Here is a 19,495-nt window from a genome sequence, read left to right on the forward strand (position 1 = left end):
AATGTAAAAAAATTAGAGAAACAAAAACAAAATTAGCGGGATATTTGACCTTGTTTTTGTGAAACCATTGCATTGCTTTCTGGTTTTATGGAAGCGGTTGCAATTCTTAATCACTTCTCAAGGTGTTTATCAGATTTTTGATGAAATCTTACTCTTCCTACTCTTCACCCTTCATCTTTCAAAACAGTTGTTCACAAATGTACATATTGCCAAAAAGTGATGACACGAATAAGGCGTGATTGTGAAGCGAAGGATATTTTTTTCTGGTAATGTATTTATATCAATTGAAAATACAAGGAAAAGAAAAAGGGATGATGTTTTCAGCAGTCTTGAATCCTATTACCTATTCCCATATCCCTTTATTAAATCAGAAAGCAAGGCTATATATTTCTCATTGTTCACAGAACTGTGTTTAACAAATGTAACAAAATACATAAAATTGTTTTCCATACCTTGAGTCGTCACTGCACTCCCTGTGTCATTGTTTCAGCCCAGACAGTGCCCATTGCTGCTAGTTATGTCTTGGTAGTGGAGAAAGAGAATACCAATTTCTGAGAGGATAAATCAGAAAAGACATGGAAAGGCAGAGAAACTCACACTTCCACTCACTGTAATTTGAATTTATAGAAGAAAGCAAGAAGGATTGTTGTGGAAATCCCACTACTCATTTCATTCCAGAACAGAAGCATATGAAGTACTGGGACATGTGGGAGATGTCAAACTGATGGGGAAAAAAAAGACCATTTTTCTTTTTCTAAACTGCTGCTTCTGGGTTGAGGATCTTTTCAATGTTGTTGAAAGCTTTATAAGTTTACAATTCTATTCATCACCATCATCCAAAAATAATCCTCTGCTCTGGAAACCATCTGTCTTACTGGGAGGATGGAAACATTGACCTGGTTCTGTGGAAATGGAGACAGCAAGTTTCTCTCTGTGGATGCATTACATTTCATTCATTCAGAGGGAAACACCCAATGATTCTTTGAGGTACGCACTTTATAAAGGCAGGTTTTAAAACTCTTAATATAAGATGAAATGCAATGCTTCCATGGAAGGAGGGATCATAATTGTTCAAAAAAGTTCAGACTGACCTTTCATTTTAATATGTATTTCTTCCTAGAGGAGCTGCATCACTCGTCTCAAACAGCCAAGAGATGTCCGATTAAAAAAATTACATTTTCTTGGCTGGCAGTATCCTGCTACAGTCCTCTGACTGGTATAACAGTGTAGGCTCTTCTCCAGTGAAAATATATTTTAACTTCAGATACACAACACAGGCAGGACTAAATTGGATGAACATATGTTTCTTTGAAGGCTGTTTGCTAACAGTAATTGCTTTTACTTCCAATAAATTTGTCGGGAGCTCCTCTAGCACTTATCTGGCAGAGCTATAAGGAAAGTAAAAAAACAACATTCAGAGATAAGTCTTTCAAAAACAGTATGAAATTTATCGAGTAAACTAGTCAATAGGTCAAGAATTATTAGGCTCAAAGCTGATGTCAGGGAATCTGTGCTGCTGTTTTTTCACACTAAGAAGACAGGTAAGACAGATCAGCGTCAAAACAGAGAGGTTCCAGTTAAATCAAAGGTGATTTTAATGAATGATTTTTTTTACTTCTGGATCCAAGTTTTCTGTGATTCAGGAATATCTTTGATACTTTACCTATGGAAGCTTCCCAGAACAAAACCACAGTCAGGTTTAAGTCTGGGGCATATTGTGGATGTATCCTCCTCCTGATTCCTTCCACTTACTTTAAATTCACAGAACGTAAATGGCCCACAACAGCCTGTCCTTTAAATACAAAAATATCTTGCGCTGAAAAGCTGAAATGGAGCAACTGGAAAGCCATAGGCACACACAGTTTTTCTGACATCTGGAAGACTGCCTTAATTACAAGGGCAGTCACTGGGAGGCAGCCAGGCCTGATTGGAGGAAGGCGGGGACTTCTGTCTCATTTTCAGCTAATGTCCTCTTCTGTCCTCACACTCACCTAACATTTCACCAACTAGTAGACATGGGAGGTCTAATCCTTCAGAGCAGATATCCTCCATCATGGTCTGCTCCAGCAGAGAGCAGCTAATATGAAAAGCTTTTTGAAAGAACACAGGTTGTAAAAGTATCCAATGGCCAGAATTTAAAATTCAAATGATAAGTCAATACTATTCAGTAAGGCAGGCAAATACAGATGCTAGCTAAAAAGAAATGTTGACCCCGCCTCAATCCTTAAATTTTCCTCTGTGTTTGGCAATCTCTGTGAGCAGTTTCCGTGAAGAAGCAGGGTCGGCTTACTGCTATCAGTCACTGGGAGGGACCTCGACCTTTCTGCATGAACCAACCATATCACAACTGAGATAGGAAACATCACAGTATTTCCTGTAAGTCCCTCTGCTTCAGAAGGGCTCTTACATATTTTGTTGTATATGGTGTTTAAAAACACTGAAGTCAAGAGATTATATCCTAAGGGTAGAATGCAGAGGCATGTAGTTTAATGAGGGAAGGAAACAAGTGATAATAAATTACAGAAAACTCTGCTGAGCTGTGGGTGATATGTATATACAGAAAAAGTAACATGCTTGCAAATCTCTGTTATCTTTCATCAACAGAGAAGAGAACTCTTTTTTTCTGCTGCCATTTGAAGTATATAACTCAGTCATAAAAGCACTAGCTGATGTCTCTATAAAATGGTTTTTCAAGTTGGAATTTCAATCTGCGCTCCCAAGAAAAGCAACCTCAGCATCATTTTCCAGACTGGTGTATGGCCCAAGCATAGCCTGCTGAAGAAGGCAGAGATCATGAAAGACCAGAAAATGCCACAAAACGTAGGCCCGGTAGTTGTCCTGTGGTCAATAACAAGAACAACCTGTAGGTGTGCAGGTTGGATAAGGCTATAGCTATGCCTCTGTCATTCCACTCACCTCCATCTGCCACTTGCCTTATCTATGCCTAACAAATGCAGCCTCGTACTCATGTCAAAGGCCTGAGCTACGACAGGAAGAGAAAATACCACCTTTGGAAAAACATGAAAACGAGAAAAATGTGCAATAATTAACCTAGGAACAACCTCTCATGTCTTTGGGAACTGAAAATGAGGTCTCAAGGAAATGAAAGTTTCTCTGCTTTTCTCCAAAGTCATGTGTTTTTCACACCCCCATCTATATCTCAGCTTGCATGCCTTGTAATAGTCCAAACCTCCTCACTTCTCATGGCAAATCACATGTAAAAGTTGTGTGAAGTCATGACACTGGAAGAGAGTTTCAGAGCTCTCCTCAGCTGGCCTGAGACTCCTCAGTTGCAACCCTCCCCTCCCCCTGGAATAATGACTAGTTAACAAGCTAATACATTGTTTGCTTAAAATGTATGTGATCATATGCAACAGCATGCTCAGAATACACATAATAGGTTGTTTTGGTGCACCTAATCTGAGTCAGTGAAGTGCACCATAGTCACTGTCTTCTCAATGGGTGAAACAAACCAGGGAACAGGATAGGACAAAAGCTTAATTCCCACTTAGCTGATATCACACAAGATGTCGGCTTTTCTCCCATGGTTTCAGTTTCCCCTTCTTTTGCCTTCCTGAAGTAAATTTTCATGTAACTGTGCTGTTCAGTCTTAATCAGATATTTTACTCCACCTTCTTGATGAGTGAGCGGATTACAGAGCGTTGACATTTTTCCACATAAAAAGTACTCTTCAAATTTAACTTTGATTAATGACTGTCTTCTCTGCCTTATTTTTGAAGACTAAACTTGGGCCGTTTTATTTTATGGAGTGTTTTTCCTCATTAATAACTGAAGGATTCTTCCTCTCCATTGCACAAACAGTTGGGTATTCAGAGAAGACTAATTGAAAACCAGCCTGGAAGAATCCTGTATGGGAAGGCTTTTGCTACCACAGGAAATTAAGAAGCTAGAAGGAAAGGGACTGACTTTCTGTGTGATTAAGACCTATTTATATTCTGAAATGTGGTTTGGCCTAACTATTTGAAAGTTGCAATTTTATGTAAAGGAAAAATGTCAAGAAAAGCAAATCATATCATCTGTAGATTCAAGTGTGAATTTCTGTGCATGGATACTCTTGTTCAAAAAGTCAAAACAAGGACAAAAAGACTTTTTATTCCCCAAAACACTACCTACTACATAATCAAAATCTTAAATGTTTTTAATTGCATTATAGTCAGTGAATGCTCAGAAGAAAATCTCTTCTGTTTTGCAATGGATTTTGAGTTACTATATCCAATTTCTTTTACTGAAAAAGTCCATGATCTTAAGAAACTGTAGGCGTATTCTGCATATCTGTATGATCTTTCATATTTTTGCATTTATACTTCTCCACTCCTGCCTAAAAATTCAGCTGTCTCTGTACAATTAAAATCTGAATGCATTTATTCTATGAGGATGCAGCTGCTGTAGATAACAGATATATAGTCAGTAAACTTGCCAAGCAACCTGAACTTTTTCTTTGATGGCTTCATCTGCAGTGGTTATCAATTTGTTGCAGCATCTGCAGTAATCCTCAGCAGCTGCATGGACTAAGAAAATTGGAAATGAAGTGCACAAGCCAAGAGCCTTTTGCCAAGAAAACTTTAACTTGCTTACATTGCAAAAGCATCAAAGTAGATGTTTCCGTGGCTTCTTCAGGATTACCTCCTGGATCCAGACAGCTTAGATCATGGGTTTCCAACTTTGTAGCTTGTCTGGGCCTCACTGTGTGAAGAGGAATTGTTTTGCGCTGCATATTCATAGATTGCTCTTTAAGTAATGCCTCTTATGTATTTCCACGGAAACTACAATAGATACGATGAGTACAGTAACTCTGCTTGATAGAGAAAATTCTCAGCTACAAAATAATAATTTGTACCATACTTGCCACTATTAGCTACATATTTTCACCAGCAATAAATAAGAGCCTGCAAGCCATGCTCCTCAGAACCTGCAGGAGCAGAGATGACTCACTGTCACTGTCACCACTGCTGAAATGCACCACCTACTACCTCAGTATGCTCATATCTATGGTTTGGTCTCACTAAACATTTAGCAAACAATAACAAATGTCACTGGCTGCCTTTCTTTTCACATGCAGGAATTCAATGATATTCCCTTGCTTCATATGCACTTTCCCATCAGACATCATTCTGTCAAACTGCCCCTCTGCTGCTACGTGTTGCATGACAACAGAATGCAATGGAATATTGGTAGGAGGGGTCAGTCTCTACTGACATACCACCAACGTCTGTATCTGATGCCATAGGCCAACATAATAAAACAAGAGGCATTACTTTTGGAGCAGCCATTATAAAATACATAGTATAGTTAATAAATAAGTAAAAAAACTAATTTTAATTTTTAATACTTCTATTAATACAGTTTTAAAAACAGAGCAACAAAAGCATAAACCTAATAGGATATGTTACCTTGTTTTTTCAAACTAACACATCAGTCTGGTCACAATTGCGGTCACAATTCATAGTGAATTCTCAAGGTGCTCATCAGAGATTTTTGATGAAATTTTACTCTTCCTGTGCCTCATTCCTGACAGGAGTTGTTCACAAATGTGCACGCTGCACAAAGAAATGACATGAATCAGGAGTGATTGTGAAGAGAGGGATATTTTCCTCTTAAAAAAGTCTGGTAAAGAGCCATGACCACATTTTTGAGTTGAATGTCTGACTGCAACTCTACATATTCAATCTGAAAAATATATTTATGTTGAATGAAAGTGGAGTCGTAAGTATAGCAAAAAATTGATTATATCTTTCAGCGACCTTAAAACCTGTTCTAGACCTCCTTTATCAAAACAGAAAGCAAGTCTGCATATTTTTTTGCTGTTCACAGGACTATGTTTAGCCAGTGTATCAAAATGCGTACAGCTATCTGCCATAACTTGAGTTGACCCAGCACTGCCCTCCCCATGCACTGGTTTCAGCTCAGACAGCCTTAATAGCACACCAGTGTTTGGTTGATGCTGATCAGTGGGTTTGTGCCTCTGGCCCCAGCTGGGCCTCTCGGCAGGGCAGAGCTGCCACCATGATGGTGCAGAGCAGGAGGCAGCCGCATAGTGAGCTATGCTGGGCCACATGCAGGCCATGGGCCACAGGTTGGATATGCTCACCCTAAATCACTTGAACACTGTAGGAATTTGGGATAGGAAAAATTAATTCATAAAAGTATGTCAGAAAGCAAACCAAGAGTTTTCCCTTCTGCTTCTCCCTCCCTTACCAAAGTCTGTGAGATAATACCCTAAAGAGGGAGTTCTCTGTTAGTCCAGTGGCTGATCAGAAGCAATGAAGTTGAGTTTGTGGGGAGAAGGTGAGACTTAAGGGTGGAAGACAAAAAACTTCTTACAGGAGTGACTGCAGTGTAGGTGCTATGTTTGACACTGTTCTTGTCCTCCGCAGAGCTGATGGTGAGTCTGCATCAGGCTGAGCAAAAGAACTAGAAGCTGGATCAGCTCTCTATCACCAACCTCTGTGATTCCCATGATCACTTCCTTACCCAGACTGGTCATATCTCTTATCTGGCCAGTTCACAGCAGCCCCTCTGAATCTGTGGTTCTAGTGCTCTGAACAGAGGCAAACAGGAGCAATCCACAAACCAAGGCGATAAGGAGGGAAATTAAAATGACATGTTAATGAAGGACAATTATCTCCATATCCTAATTTGCTGTTAATGTTGCATCATGCAGCTCAGGGCTGGGCTATTCATACAATATATGAACATAACATGAACAATATGAACATAACTGTTCATACAACCTGACTTCAGTCATTTGGTTTGTTCAGTCCAGAGGAAAGGAGAGTGAGGGAAGACCTCATCATGCCCTACTGCTCTTCACAAGGGGAATGGAGGGTCAGCACTGAGCTCTGCTCTCCTGTCACTGTGACATTGACAGGATCCCAGCCTGATTGTTACTGATTGTTATACTGTTGGAAGAGGGAAATCCACAATGCCATTATTCTTTCTTTTGGCCGAGTACCAACTTGGGAAAAGGACATTTTTTCTTTTAACTGTTCTTTCTCTCTTCTTTTTTTTTTTAATTGTTTTTGGCTTAGCTCATCACCTGGTCCCTTAGCCTCCAGGGCCTCCTCCAGGTGCCAGTGAGGAAATCCCCAATGATTTCAACTAGGACTTGATTACCTACTGAGTGACAGACTTAAGAGTCTATCCTTTGTGAAGAACATAGAAGGGGAAAGGGACATGGGGTGAATGGTGCCACACCACCTTCCCCAACTCTCCTACCTTGTCTATATATAGATATACATTCTCAAACTCTGCCAGAGAAGCCACTGCAAGATGTTGCCAAAGATAATCCCTCCTTATGTCCCGTTCTATTTTTTTTCTTTCGTTTATTATTATTATTGTCATTATTATTATTATTGTTATCAATAATTGAGCACAGCCATCCCCCTTCTCTGGTGGCAGATGCATTACATCAACTCTTTCATCTTGTGTGGTGACTTGAGGAAGATAGAAAGATCAGTTCTTGCTGCCACAAAGAGATCCCAAAAGGTTGAATTCTTGTGTGCATCTTTCTTTGTCCTCATCATCTTGTGTTTAGCAATCCCTTTTTTCCTTCAAGGTGATCAGTGAATCTGTTGTGTTGGTTACTCAAGTGAGGGAGTCCAGTGGACCCTGGGAGCCCGTAGTTAATGTAGTTTCTTAAATGTTGTAAAGATCAGGAACCTACAGACTCTGGAGGATTGATTTCAGCTTTGTGAACTGTTTCACGTCAGCAGGAAAAGCAAGAAAAGAAGTAGAGATCGCAAATACAAAGACAATAATGTCTGAAGTAGAGAGAGCTGAGCTGAGCTGGAAGGGAAAATCTGAGTTTGGAGAGAGAAGAATGTAGTAAAATGATATTTCAGCAGAGCTGTTAGGTTTCAGAATGCACTGTTGTCTGTGAAGACCAAGAGTTATTTTGAGAGGATCCCGACTTGTGTTCTACACTGTCTTTCGCAATCTCCAGGGAGGCAAGGCCTACATACCAATCAAGTAAAAGAAGCAGTTGGGGGTGTTGTGATTCAGCAAATTCTGTTTCCCAGAGCTTTTAATTTCACCCTCACCTTTTCAAACCTTTCTTCAAAATATGCAATGAGGCTCTTACTTGCATATGCAAACTCAAAAGTTTTCTCATACCATCAGTATTTGCTCAGTTGTTATTTGGCCCTCTGCCCTTTGTACTTTTCTGGAGCTTGTCCTTGTCTGTGGCAACAGGAATATTACTGTATTGATGTAAATTCTCACTTTGTGAATGGGCTAATGGTGGAAAGAGAAAGCTGCAGCTCAGAAATTAATTAGGAGACTTTTGGTCAAGGGGCTCGAATACTCTGGTTGAGTAAGTGGGAGGCCCTTTCAAGTGATTTTTGTAAGAGATGCATTAGAAGAGGAGATGAAATAGGGCAATTTTTTAAACTGAATAGCCAAAGAGTATAGTATAGAAAAAGAGGAGGGAGGGAGAGGAGGGTTCAGACTCCTTGCAGTTCAGTTGGAGAGGATGATGGAATAGAGTGTAAATCCCAATTAATTTTTTCTGCCAATAATCAGGAAAGCAAAAAGGATACAGTAGTGCGTACCGAAATTCTTCCTTCCCTAACCTGTATCCTCTGTTCCCTCTGTTGTTGTTGTTTTTTTTTTTCTGGTACAGTTGCATTCTGTCAAACCTCTTGTTTCATTTTGGTATTTTGTAAAGCCCACCCCAACTTTTATTCCTTGTTTATCAGTAAGGGGAACAAGACAGAAATAAAACATCATGGTGGCTTTGACAAACCTGGGGCAAAGGAGGTAAAAACTTCCATTCTGACTGAAGGAAGGAGGTGGAAGTGTGATATTTCTTTTTTTTTTTTCTTTTTCTTTTTTACATGTGTGTATTGTGTGGGGAGATCATTGAGTATGAGGAATGAGGAATCCCAGAGCCAACTTTAACATGGAGTTAGCTGTTGTCTGTGCTGCCTCCCCCTCAGGATGGTAATGATGCAGCTTGGAAGCATGTGTGATTGGGTTTCTGTGGAATGTGGTACCAGAGACAACATGTAGTTGGTGCCAGTTAGCACTTTGCAGAGCATATTGCAGGGCTGGGCCCATGGAAATCTGAAACCACTGGAAGAAAAAGAAAGATGGCTTCTTCCACAAATGCTTGTGTCCACAATTTGCATATTTACATCATCTGCCTATTACTTGCATCCATCCGTTACAACCATCACTTGCATATGTAAATACATGTGAGATCTTGTGACTCATTCCTCTGCCCCTGAATTACATGTGAATTGCCAGTGGATGGGAAGTCATTGGGTTGCCTATGTGGATCTCTGCACTGATACCAGTTGCAGGGAGTGATGGGAATTAAACCTGCCACGCAGAGTTCTTACAGGCCCTTCCCCAGTAGCAACCCACAGTGCTTTGTGTCAAGGGTCAGGCAGAGAGGTATCACAAATTTATTTTTGTGCGTGCTTTCTTAAATAAAAGTGTTTATGGTTTAACACTTTCATGCCAGTATTGCATTTCTTTTGGCTGCATCTAGCATGTGGGCTTGGTTCCTACTTACCAGTTACCCTGACAAGAAAATTTGGGTGTGGACATTACTAAATTAACAGCCTCCACTTATGTGTACATTGCAACCAAGACTTTTCTGGTTATCAAGAGTCAGAAGTCCTTACAGCTGTCTGTTTTCCCAGCACTGAGACCAGTGCATCTTTCAACTCTCATCTTGGCCAGAAAAGCTGTGAAAACTACATTGTGGCTGAGAAGCTCCTCAAATTCTGCTTGCAATAAGCTAAAATACAGTAGGAATATTTGGGCAGCCTCAAACACCACCTTAGAGGAAAGTTTAGGACTCTAATGGTAGAAGGAGTGCTGAGGAGCCAGTGAGTACATGCTAATGAACATAGTTACAGCATGAGAATTAGGGCAGTTACCACTGTACAATGATATATTTGCTGGGATAAAAGTGATACCTTGGACATCAGGTGAATGAAAATCAGTTCAATGCAGCTGACTGGAGCATGTGCTGTTCCTATGCAGTGCTGCAGTAAAATGCAGCACTTCTCTCAGAACCAAGTATAGTCAGAGGAGAGACATCAGTGTTGGTTTCACCTGCATTTTATCAGAGACAGGAGATGCAGAACATCTTTAATAGACATATGTAAATAACTGATTATTTTCTTATTCAGCAGTTCAGAAATTGAAATATATGATTGCATTACAAACCATCCTGCAAGCCTTCTTTACTCTTTAAAGTACGCTGGGTCTCTTGCTTCACTAGTCTTTCGCCAGAGATTATTTCTCTTAGTATTTCCAACTTTCCATCTTGCTATAGTAGGATATAAAGTGGATTAGCAGATCTGATCTGAACCATCACTGTGCCCTGTGTGCAGTTCTCAGATGTGTTAAAGCACAAAAAAAAGTGGAGAGTTGTTGATGTGCAGAACTCTTTCTGCAGTAATGATGGGAAGTCCTGCATTAGACTGTGGTACTAACATCCATATCTTTTGAAGTCTTGCTTCTGTCAAGAGAGTAAGGGCTTGAACATGTTGGTTCCTCAGTAAAGACTCCTTCCAAGACTCCTTGCAGTGATTGCCTTGCCTTTGCCCTGAAGTCCCGCCCCACAAAAACATACAGCAGAGGGTTGATGCAGCTGTTAGCATATGCAAGTGCTACAGAGAGGTGATCCCAGAGGATCAGTGACTCCTTCAGTTCTGTACCAGGAGTAGCCACGAGGGACAGAATCCCAACTATATGGTAGGGAGCCCAGCAGACAAAAAATGCAGCTATCACAAGAATGATTGTTCTCAGCATCTTGTTTTGTGGCTTACGATAATTACTTGCACTCATCCTGTAAGCAATAAGTACATAGCAAACTGCCATTATGCCAAAGGGAAGTATGAAGCCAAAGACAGCCCTAGTAATATTTATTGCAATTAAGGGAAAGGGCATAGCATAATCATTACCACTGAAGACACTGTCAAAATCAAGCAAATCAAGAGGAGGATCAAGTAGCTTTAAATTGAAGTCATTGTTGGATGGTACAGGCAAGTTAGGATTAGGTAGATCACTCTGAGATTCCAATAGTGTGATGTCAGGAAAGGCAGTCGAATTTAACAAAGAGTTCACATCTACAGTGGCATGAGAAAGGTGAGCTTCTGCGATTATGCCTTTGTTGCTGGATATGCTGTTTGCTTGAAAATCTGGATAACTATCAGTAGGCTGATGAGCAAAGATGGTGCCAACATATGTGACAGCTGGTACTACAGGTGAGTATTCTTCCAATAACCCAGTTACAGGATCACTGTCATCCATATATTCTAGTATTTCATAATCTCCAAAATTGTACCCACACTCAGTTTTTCCACCATCAGTGATAGTGTTGCGGTAGTGAAAGACAGGACAGCAGAAAATAAAGGCCAGGATCCAAATGCCACTGCAGACTAGTGAAATAAACTTAATTGTTCGATGATTTTGACACCAGACGGGTTTCATCACGAGGAGGCACCGGTCAATGCTGATCACCATAAGTAGGAAAACACTAGCAAACATGGTGAAGATTATGACTGATGGGATGACTTTGCAGAGAAACCAACCATATGGCCAGTGTTCATTGAGGAACAAGTGGACAATGAAGAATGGCAGAGACAAGCAGCACATGAAGTCAGCCACAGCAAGGTTTAGGAACCAGATGATGTTCACAGATCTCTTCATTTTCAAACCAGCTACCCAGATAACCAACCCATTTCCTGGGATACCTATGATGAAAACGAGGATGAAGATAACCAGGGAGCCAATGGATTCTGGCGCATAATATATAGCATCCTGTTCATGTGAACTGCTGTTAACCAGGAGGGGAGGCATTCTGTAGTTAGAAAACAGAGAATAAATTAGTAGGCAGCTCCCCAGGTTTTTTGTCTGTAATGAAGAATCTCTGAGCCAGGAAACAGTACTGAGCTGGATGGATACAAAGGCATCAGCCTATACTAGTTTGCACTAAATGCTTACCTCTACTAATCTGGCAATTATACAGCTTCATCATTCTTACAGTGGCTTAGTTAAGCAAAGTCCACTATTCAAACAGGAGATTTGTATGCACTTATATTCTTCTATTTCTGTTATCCTTTTTGATTTCAGCCTTGTTCTTTTTATTCTCTACTGAAGTTCCCGCTTTATATATATGCCTTCAAAATCGCCACTTTTCTTTCCTGATCAACTTCCTGCTTTGTATGCAATTTTCTTTTACAGAACGATGCCAGCATTTTAGTTTCTTTTCTCTTTAAAATAAATAATCTTTTCCTGGCATAACCAGTTAAATAGACTTACGTTGAGAAGGCAATGATTATCTTACTGGAACAACTCTGCTCCACTTTCTGGAAATTATAAATAGAATGGATAAGACAGCAGCTCTGTTTGTTGAAGGACATTTTTAAGGAAGTCACAGTGAGCACTTCCTTCTCCTTTCTTTTCTAGCCTATACATATGTCTTGAGCTCTTTCTTAGATCTTTGGAAAGCTCGTCTTGATGAGGAGACAGGCAAGAAACGAATGGTTTTAGAATGACAGAGATACAGTTGAATAAAAAAGAAATAAGGAACAATAGTAATACTATTATTGAACCACTTAGGTTTAAGAAAAGCTGTTATATTGCATGAAAGTGAAGCTGAGTGACAGAACATGTTGGTGTGGTTTAAAACTGTGAGAGGTGGCAGTGGAAAAACTTGATTTGTTCAGTCATTCTTAGACGTAGATACTAGTAAACTAAGAAGAGAAAGTTAAAAAATCTAGAAAAGCCAAAGCAGGTCAGAGAAAAAGAGCTTGATATTCATCCTGTAAGCATAAACAAAATTGTTTTTAAAATCTCTGTTAACTAAACTCTTGACAAATCAGTAAAGATGGTTATGTTGCCGAATGACCAGTAAAAGAATTTCCAGAAGGCAAAGAAAATGCATAGGCAAGAGTTGAATACAACCTCCACAAGTAACTGAGATTACATGAATAAGAAAACCAAGACTGTTTCTATTTAAACCTCTGTTATGCCAGTAATTAGATGTCAGTCATAGACTGCTAAGTGCAGGTCTAAATCTATGCTATTATTAAAAATAAAACAAAATAAGAACAACCACATCCAAATAATCTATCTCTTTCTTGTATAACATATAGTCTAAATGTGGAGTACAGTCACTCCAACGTTTGAACTGTTCCATCACAAAGAAAATGATATAAATGGTTGCAACAGACGTTGCAATTAACATTTTTTTGTAACAATTGTTCAGTCTTTTAGGTGAGTTGACTTGTAATGAAAGCTATGAAGTAAGTCATTGGAAAACAGCAGTTACAAAGATGGAAATGAGAACTGAAGGAGGGGACAAAGGTTTTCAAGAATGAATAACAAGAAACTGCACATTAAAGAAGAAAGCAAGACTCTGTAGTTTATTGCACCTACCTCAGTGAAGCAAATATTGCAGTGCGTCAGTGTACAAGAAGCATCGGTCCTGTGTCCAGAGTGACTGCAAAAAAAAGCTCATTACATTTTAGGAACTGCTTTTTTCCCCTAATTTGCATGGGTATGCAAAGTAACTTTTCTACCCTGAGGGAGAGGCTTACAGTGTCTCTTATTTGAAGATTTAGAAGCAATTGGCAGGTAAGTAACAAAGCAAGAAAACCATAAGAAGCGGTTTCAGCACTGTCCTAAGTCAAAGAAAATCAGGAAGCTAAGGAGTGATAATCACAGACGCATACTTTAAACTTTCCATAAGAAGACAGAAAATCTCAATGCCAAATCAGTTGTCTTGCCTACTAACATAACAGTGAAATGTTTCTTCATTTACTTCATAAATACAAAACCTAGCGTGATACCATCAGGTGTCTGGTCCGTTGTTTTGTAGCCACTTCATCTTTCTTCAGATCAGCACATTCATCTAGCTAATCCAGTTTCTTATCATACTGGATTCTTGACAATCCAGATCAGCTTCTGTCCCAACCTGAGTTTAGTTCACAAAATACAGGATATTGTACTCAAGAAACCATAATTGCTTGTGTCAAAGATCAAAGGCATTTTAATCTGTTTTGTTACCTTTCAGTACAGCAGGTACGGAAAACTTTTGTGTGTGTGTGTGTGTGTGCATGACTTTTTTTTTTTTAAGGAAAAAGAAAACGGAACTTGGCCTGATGAAATATTAGAAATGTTAGAATTGGTCAACGGAAATGCTGATATCACAAAATGTTGACAGGCTATAAGAAAAGCCAAGGCATTTAAAAGGAGAAACAATAGAGTTCCCCTCTAACACACCTAATCTGGGAAGTCGAGAAACTGCTAGCAGGAATAGCAAAGCACGAGTGTACAAGAATTGGCCTCAGCACTTTGATTTTAAATGGAAAGCGAACCACAACTATGGGGAGTTCTGCTTCAAAGCATGTTATCTGTACTGTGCAACACACGAATGCTGACTCAAACACAAAAGCCATGCAACCACAGACAGGAAGGCAGGCCAGAAATTCGCTGTTCCCCTAAAGATAGGTGGACTGTCAGCAGCCTGCAAGGACAATTCCTCTATCTGTGTCTGTTCTCAGCTGCTGTCTTTTCCGAAGCAATCCAGAGACCTGGTTACCAAGGGATCTGTGTGTCTTGTGGGTGAGGAGTGTATTCCTGTATATTTGTTGGCCAAAGGATGCACGTACTTTTCACTACCACATGACTGGCTAGCTCCAGTTAAACTTTTCCTTGCAAGAAGATCCTTCTATACCAGTTGATCAGGTCTGATTCCTCCAGTTAAAACTTCTCCCATTGCAACCTTGTCACAACAAGCACATTACATTTAGTCCAGCCAGCTAATTCTGGACAGTAACAAGATTATGAAATACCTCACTGTGTATGTTTCCAAGCCAACTGAAATCTTAAGTAGCTCCACTAGTAATTGCACCCACTTCAGAATGAAGAAGCTAATGATGTAGGCATTTAAAGGAGATGGCGTATTTTGTTACTTTCAGAAAATGGTCACTGATCAAATCAGACCTTTGACTTGCAGCTGGGATTTGGGAAATCCCAAATCACCATGCTATACTAATTTCTTCTCTTCCAGACTTCACCCTTCCCCAGTTGTTTAAGAGTCAGCTTAGAAGGTCTCTAACTCACAGAACCACTGAAAGAACTTCTGGAGGTGGTCTAGTATACCCCACTGCACCAAGCAGGATTAGCTAAAGCAGATTACCTACGACTGCTTTAAGTTTCCACAGAAGGAGGCTTCCTAGCTTTTGTAGAAATTCTGTTCCAGTGTTCAACCACTCTCAAAGATAAAAGTGTTTTCTTGTGTCTTTCAGTCAGTATTTTCCATTTTTCACTTTGTTCCAACTACCTGTCACCACACACTACTGAGAAGAGTCTGGCTCCCTCTCCCTTACGCACTCCGATCAGATAGCCCTGAGCCTTCCCTTCCCCAGGTTGGACAGTCTCTACTATCACAGCTCGTTCTTGCATGAGTGGTGTTCCAGTCACTTAACCATCTTATTGGCCCTTCACAAGCCTCACCCTGCCATGTCCACATCTCTCTTGTACTGGAGAGCTCAGAACTGCATACAGCACTTTATATGTGGCCTCATCAGTGCTAAGGAGAGAATCCCTTTCTTGTGACAGCTGGCAGCACTCCTCCTAATGTAGCACTGAGTGCTGTTAGCCTTAATAGCTATGATGGTGCATCACTGGCTCACATTCAGCTTTTTTTTCACCAGAACCACAAGACTATCATTCTCTGCAGAGCTACTTACCAGTCAGTTGGCCCTAAGAATGTACAAGTGCATTGAGTTGTTTCCTCTCAGGTGCTGGAATTTGCACTTCCCCATCTTGAACTTCTTTGTTTCTCCCTGACCACTTATTCAGCCTGTTGATGTTCCTGAATGCCAGCAAAACCACCTGGTGCGTCAACCAGTTCTGAAACATCTGCAAACTTGTTAAGAGTGCACTCTGCTTCACCATCCAGGTTTTTAATAAAGATTTAAGCAGTACCAGAATGAGTGTTAACTGCTGCTGAATACCACTGCTGACTTGCACCTACTTGGATTTAGCTCTTCTGATCACCACTCTCCGAGCCCACTACTTCAGTCGCTTTTCGGTCCACCCCACTGTCCACTTATTTAGCCCATACTCCATCAATGTGTCTATGAGGATGATTGTGTTGAAATTTACCTTGATGGTAAATATCAACTGGCCACCACAAACAATTGACTAAAACCTTAATGCAAGTTACAAATGACATTGCTTCTTTCAGATGTTACAAAACTGCAGCAGTCTACCAGTCACTGAATAGTTAGTTACATCCAAAAAAACCCACAGAAACATTGAAAGGTTTGAGTTGGAAAGGATTTTGAAGATCAGCTAGTTCCAATTCCTCCTGCAAAAACACTCTTTCCACTAGATTGGATTGGGATTTCATGAGAGTGGAGTAGAGGGGGAGAATCATAGACTTGCAGAATCATAGAATGGTTTGGGTTGTTAGGGACCTTTAAGAACATCTGGCTCCAATCCCCTGCTATAGGCAGGCACACCTCCCTCTATACCAGGTTGCTCAAAGTCCCATCCAGCCTGGCCTTGAATGCCAGGGTGGGGGCATTCAACATCTCACTGGGCAACCTGTTCCAGTGTCTCACCACCCTCACAGAATAAAGAATTTCTTCCTAATATCTAGTCTAAATCATGGCCCTTCTCTGGACCCACTCCAACATCTCTATGTACTCGTGTTGGGAGTTTCAGAACTGGACGCAGTACTCCAGGTAGGGTCTCATGAGAGCAGAGTAGAGGGGCAGAATCCCCTCCCTCGACCTGCTGCTCACACTTTTCTTGATGCAACCCAGGAGATGGTTGACCTTCTGGGCTGCAAGCAGCCAGCTTATCTTTCATCAACTGACACTCCCAAATCCTTCTCCTCAGGACTGCTGTCAAGACATTCTCCACCTACCCTGTAACCATGCTTGGAATTGCTCCAGCCTGGGTGCAGAACCTTGCACTTGGCCTCATTGAACTTGATGGGGTTGGCATGGGCCCATCTCTCAAGCCTGTCCAGGTCCCACTGGATGGCATCCCTTCTCTCTAGTGTGTCAGCTGCACCACTCAGCTTGGTGTCATCATTGATCTCCCTCACCCTGCTGGCCATCTTCTTTAGATGCAGCTCAGGATAAGATTAGCTTTCTGATTTGCAAGCACACATTGCTGGTTCATATTCAGTAGCAGTCACTGTATAAAGATCTGTTAAAAAACATGTAAAGATGCAATGAAATTCAAAAGATAAATACTTCAGGAAGTATTCAGCAGCATCTTGAATACTTAGTTCTGTGTTGATCCTCTATCACAAAAACAGTTTGGATACCAGAAATTATATAGACGACTGGAGAGTCATGTCTCAGAATGGCTTCTGGTGGACATGCTATACAAGTGAGAATGTTTCATCTTGTGAAAAAGACATCCAACTGATAGCATGAAAGATGAATGGAGAAGTCGATTTGGGAACAGCTACGCATAAACACTAAAATGAGCTATTATATGATATGAAAGCAAACAAAAAATACACATTTTCACATATCACCCAATTAGATTTGTGGTTCAAGAAATGGTATTGGTAACCAAAAATATAAATAGGTTTAAAAAAGCAATTAGCTGAATCCATAGGAATAATGTCTATAAATCTTGCTAATTAATGCACACCAAACCTCTGGCCCACAAAGTCGCTACATTACAGATTGCTGGGCTAGTGTACTAGAAAAGTGTAATTCTGTCTTATAAACTGTCTTTAAGCAGTTCTGCTCTGTACTACTCCAAGGTTTGCCTCTGATTAATCTCTTTGCTTTCAATCTACCAATCAGCAATATAACTCTGGCACACTGACAGCAGGGAGGCAAAGCCTTATTTCACACTGTGATACGTTTGTCTTAAGAACTGGCTCCAAACATTCCTACTGTTCCATATGTAGGCTACACGAAAGTGTTCAATTCTCTCTCGCTAGGCAGCTATCCCTCTGCCCCATTTTGCAGCCTGGTAGGGCAAAGACTTTCTTCACCCACACAGCAGTGTAGGGACCTTGATAGGACAAGGGGGAATGGTTTTAAGCTGAGACAGGGGAGGTTTAGGTTAGATATTAGAAGGAAGTTTTTCACACAGAGGATGGTGACACAGTGGAACAGGTTGCCCAAGGAAACTGTGGATGCCCCATCCCTGGAAGCATTCAAGGCCAGGCTGGATATGGCTCTAGGCAGCCTGGTCTGGTGGTTGGTGACCCTGCACATAGCAAGGGGGTTGAAAGTAGATGATCTTTAGGTCCTTTTCAATACAAGCATTTCTGTGATTCTATGATTCTACAACCTCTGCTCCTTGGGTATCAAGATCAACCACAAAGTAGTGTGTGTCAGCATCTCTCTCCCAGTTCAAGGAGGCAGAACTAGCTGGCAGAGATTAAAACAGAAGTTTCACATTTGCATAATTCCATTGTCTGTTCAAATACTTAGCACTGTTATTGTTCCTATATATTTACTTATATAGCTGCCCACGGTTTATTTGTTCGTCTGTTTTTTAAACAAGATATTAAACTATACAAGTTTTCTGTTTTGTTCATCTTAATTACCAAAGACGGTTCCTGTTACTGATTTCAAAACAATTTCTTTTGCAAGATATGTGGAATCTGGAACACAACCTCCTTTCCTTGATTCAGAGTTTTTCTGCACTGGGCACTGTCAGAGATACAACGCTGGGCTGGTTGGATGCTTAGCCTGACATAGGGACAGCTTATTTGAGTGCCAAAATTTCGTTACACTTACAAACAAATCTACAGATACAGTTTCAACTCTTGCTCCATTACTTTAGTCAGTTCCATGCCAGAAAAAAATATAATCCCTCAAACTCAGTGCTGTTTCATTCACTTTTTTTTTTTTTGTTACTCTCTGCCATAAACTATGCTCACTGTCTTGTATGGATAGCTGAAATTACTTTCTAGCACAATAGACCCATGCCACATCTGCCCCTGGCTGTGGGGACAAAGATAATTTTGTTCATAAACTTTTCTTCTACTAGGTGTTTCAGTGCAAACATTTAGTAGAGATTCAGTCACAGGCCTCTGCATAGCAGTGGACTTACCAATCTTCCCTGGGAAGACAGTACTAAAAAAAAATTGTTTAAATTCTAATAGTGTTTATCCTACCATACTTAATAAATCAATTATTATCTATGCACTGATTTTTGGCACATTTTTAGGAAATTGACACTTCAGAAATTAACCTTTATTTAACTCATGGATAGCCAACCTTTTGGCTTGCTCAGGTTGCGTTGAGTGAATAGGACTTATTTTGGGCTGCATATACTTAGATAAGTAATGCCTTCTATTTATTTCCATGAAAACTACAATAGATACAATGAGTACAGTAACTCAGCTTGATGGAGAAATCTCAGCTACAGAAAAATAATTTGTAACATAGTTGTCATTATTAGCTGCACATTTTCACCAGCAATAAACAACCTGCAAGCCATGTTCCACGAAACCTTC

The 19,495-nt window shown here is 40.3% G+C and overlaps 1 protein-coding gene across 3 annotated transcripts; it reads right to left on the bottom strand.

Moving 5' to 3' along the window:
- Positions 1–9,920: 9,920 nt before the first annotated feature.
- LOC100546233 (C3a anaphylatoxin chemotactic receptor) lies at positions 9,921–14,068 on the bottom strand. 3 transcript variants are annotated; one of them, XM_019616946.2, is made up of 3 exons: positions 13,581–13,672; positions 13,420–13,483; positions 9,921–11,732 (listed from the first exon to the last, which is right to left on the bottom strand). In XM_019616946.2, the coding sequence occupies exon 3, from the start codon at positions 11,686–11,688 to the stop codon at positions 10,453–10,455; it is 1,236 nt and encodes a 411-aa protein (XP_019472491.1). In that variant the 5' UTR covers positions 11,689–11,732; positions 13,420–13,483; positions 13,581–13,672; the 3' UTR covers positions 9,921–10,452. The 3 variants fall into 3 exon arrangements, with proteins under 3 accessions (XP_019472491.1, XP_010714205.1, XP_003202599.1); XM_010715903.3 differs by lacking the exon at positions 13,581–13,672 and adding an exon at positions 14,050–14,068 and having other exon boundaries at positions 9,922–11,839; XM_003202551.4 differs by having other exon boundaries at positions 9,922–11,839; positions 13,581–13,671.
- Between the last annotated feature and the right edge of the window lie 5,427 nt (positions 14,069–19,495).

The sequence above is a fragment of the Meleagris gallopavo genome, chromosome 1, assembly GCF_000146605.3.
Source record: "Meleagris gallopavo isolate NT-WF06-2002-E0010 breed Aviagen turkey brand Nicholas breeding stock chromosome 1, Turkey_5.1, whole genome shotgun sequence".
In the NCBI taxonomy this organism is placed as follows: Eukaryota; Metazoa; Chordata; class Aves; order Galliformes; family Phasianidae; genus Meleagris; species Meleagris gallopavo.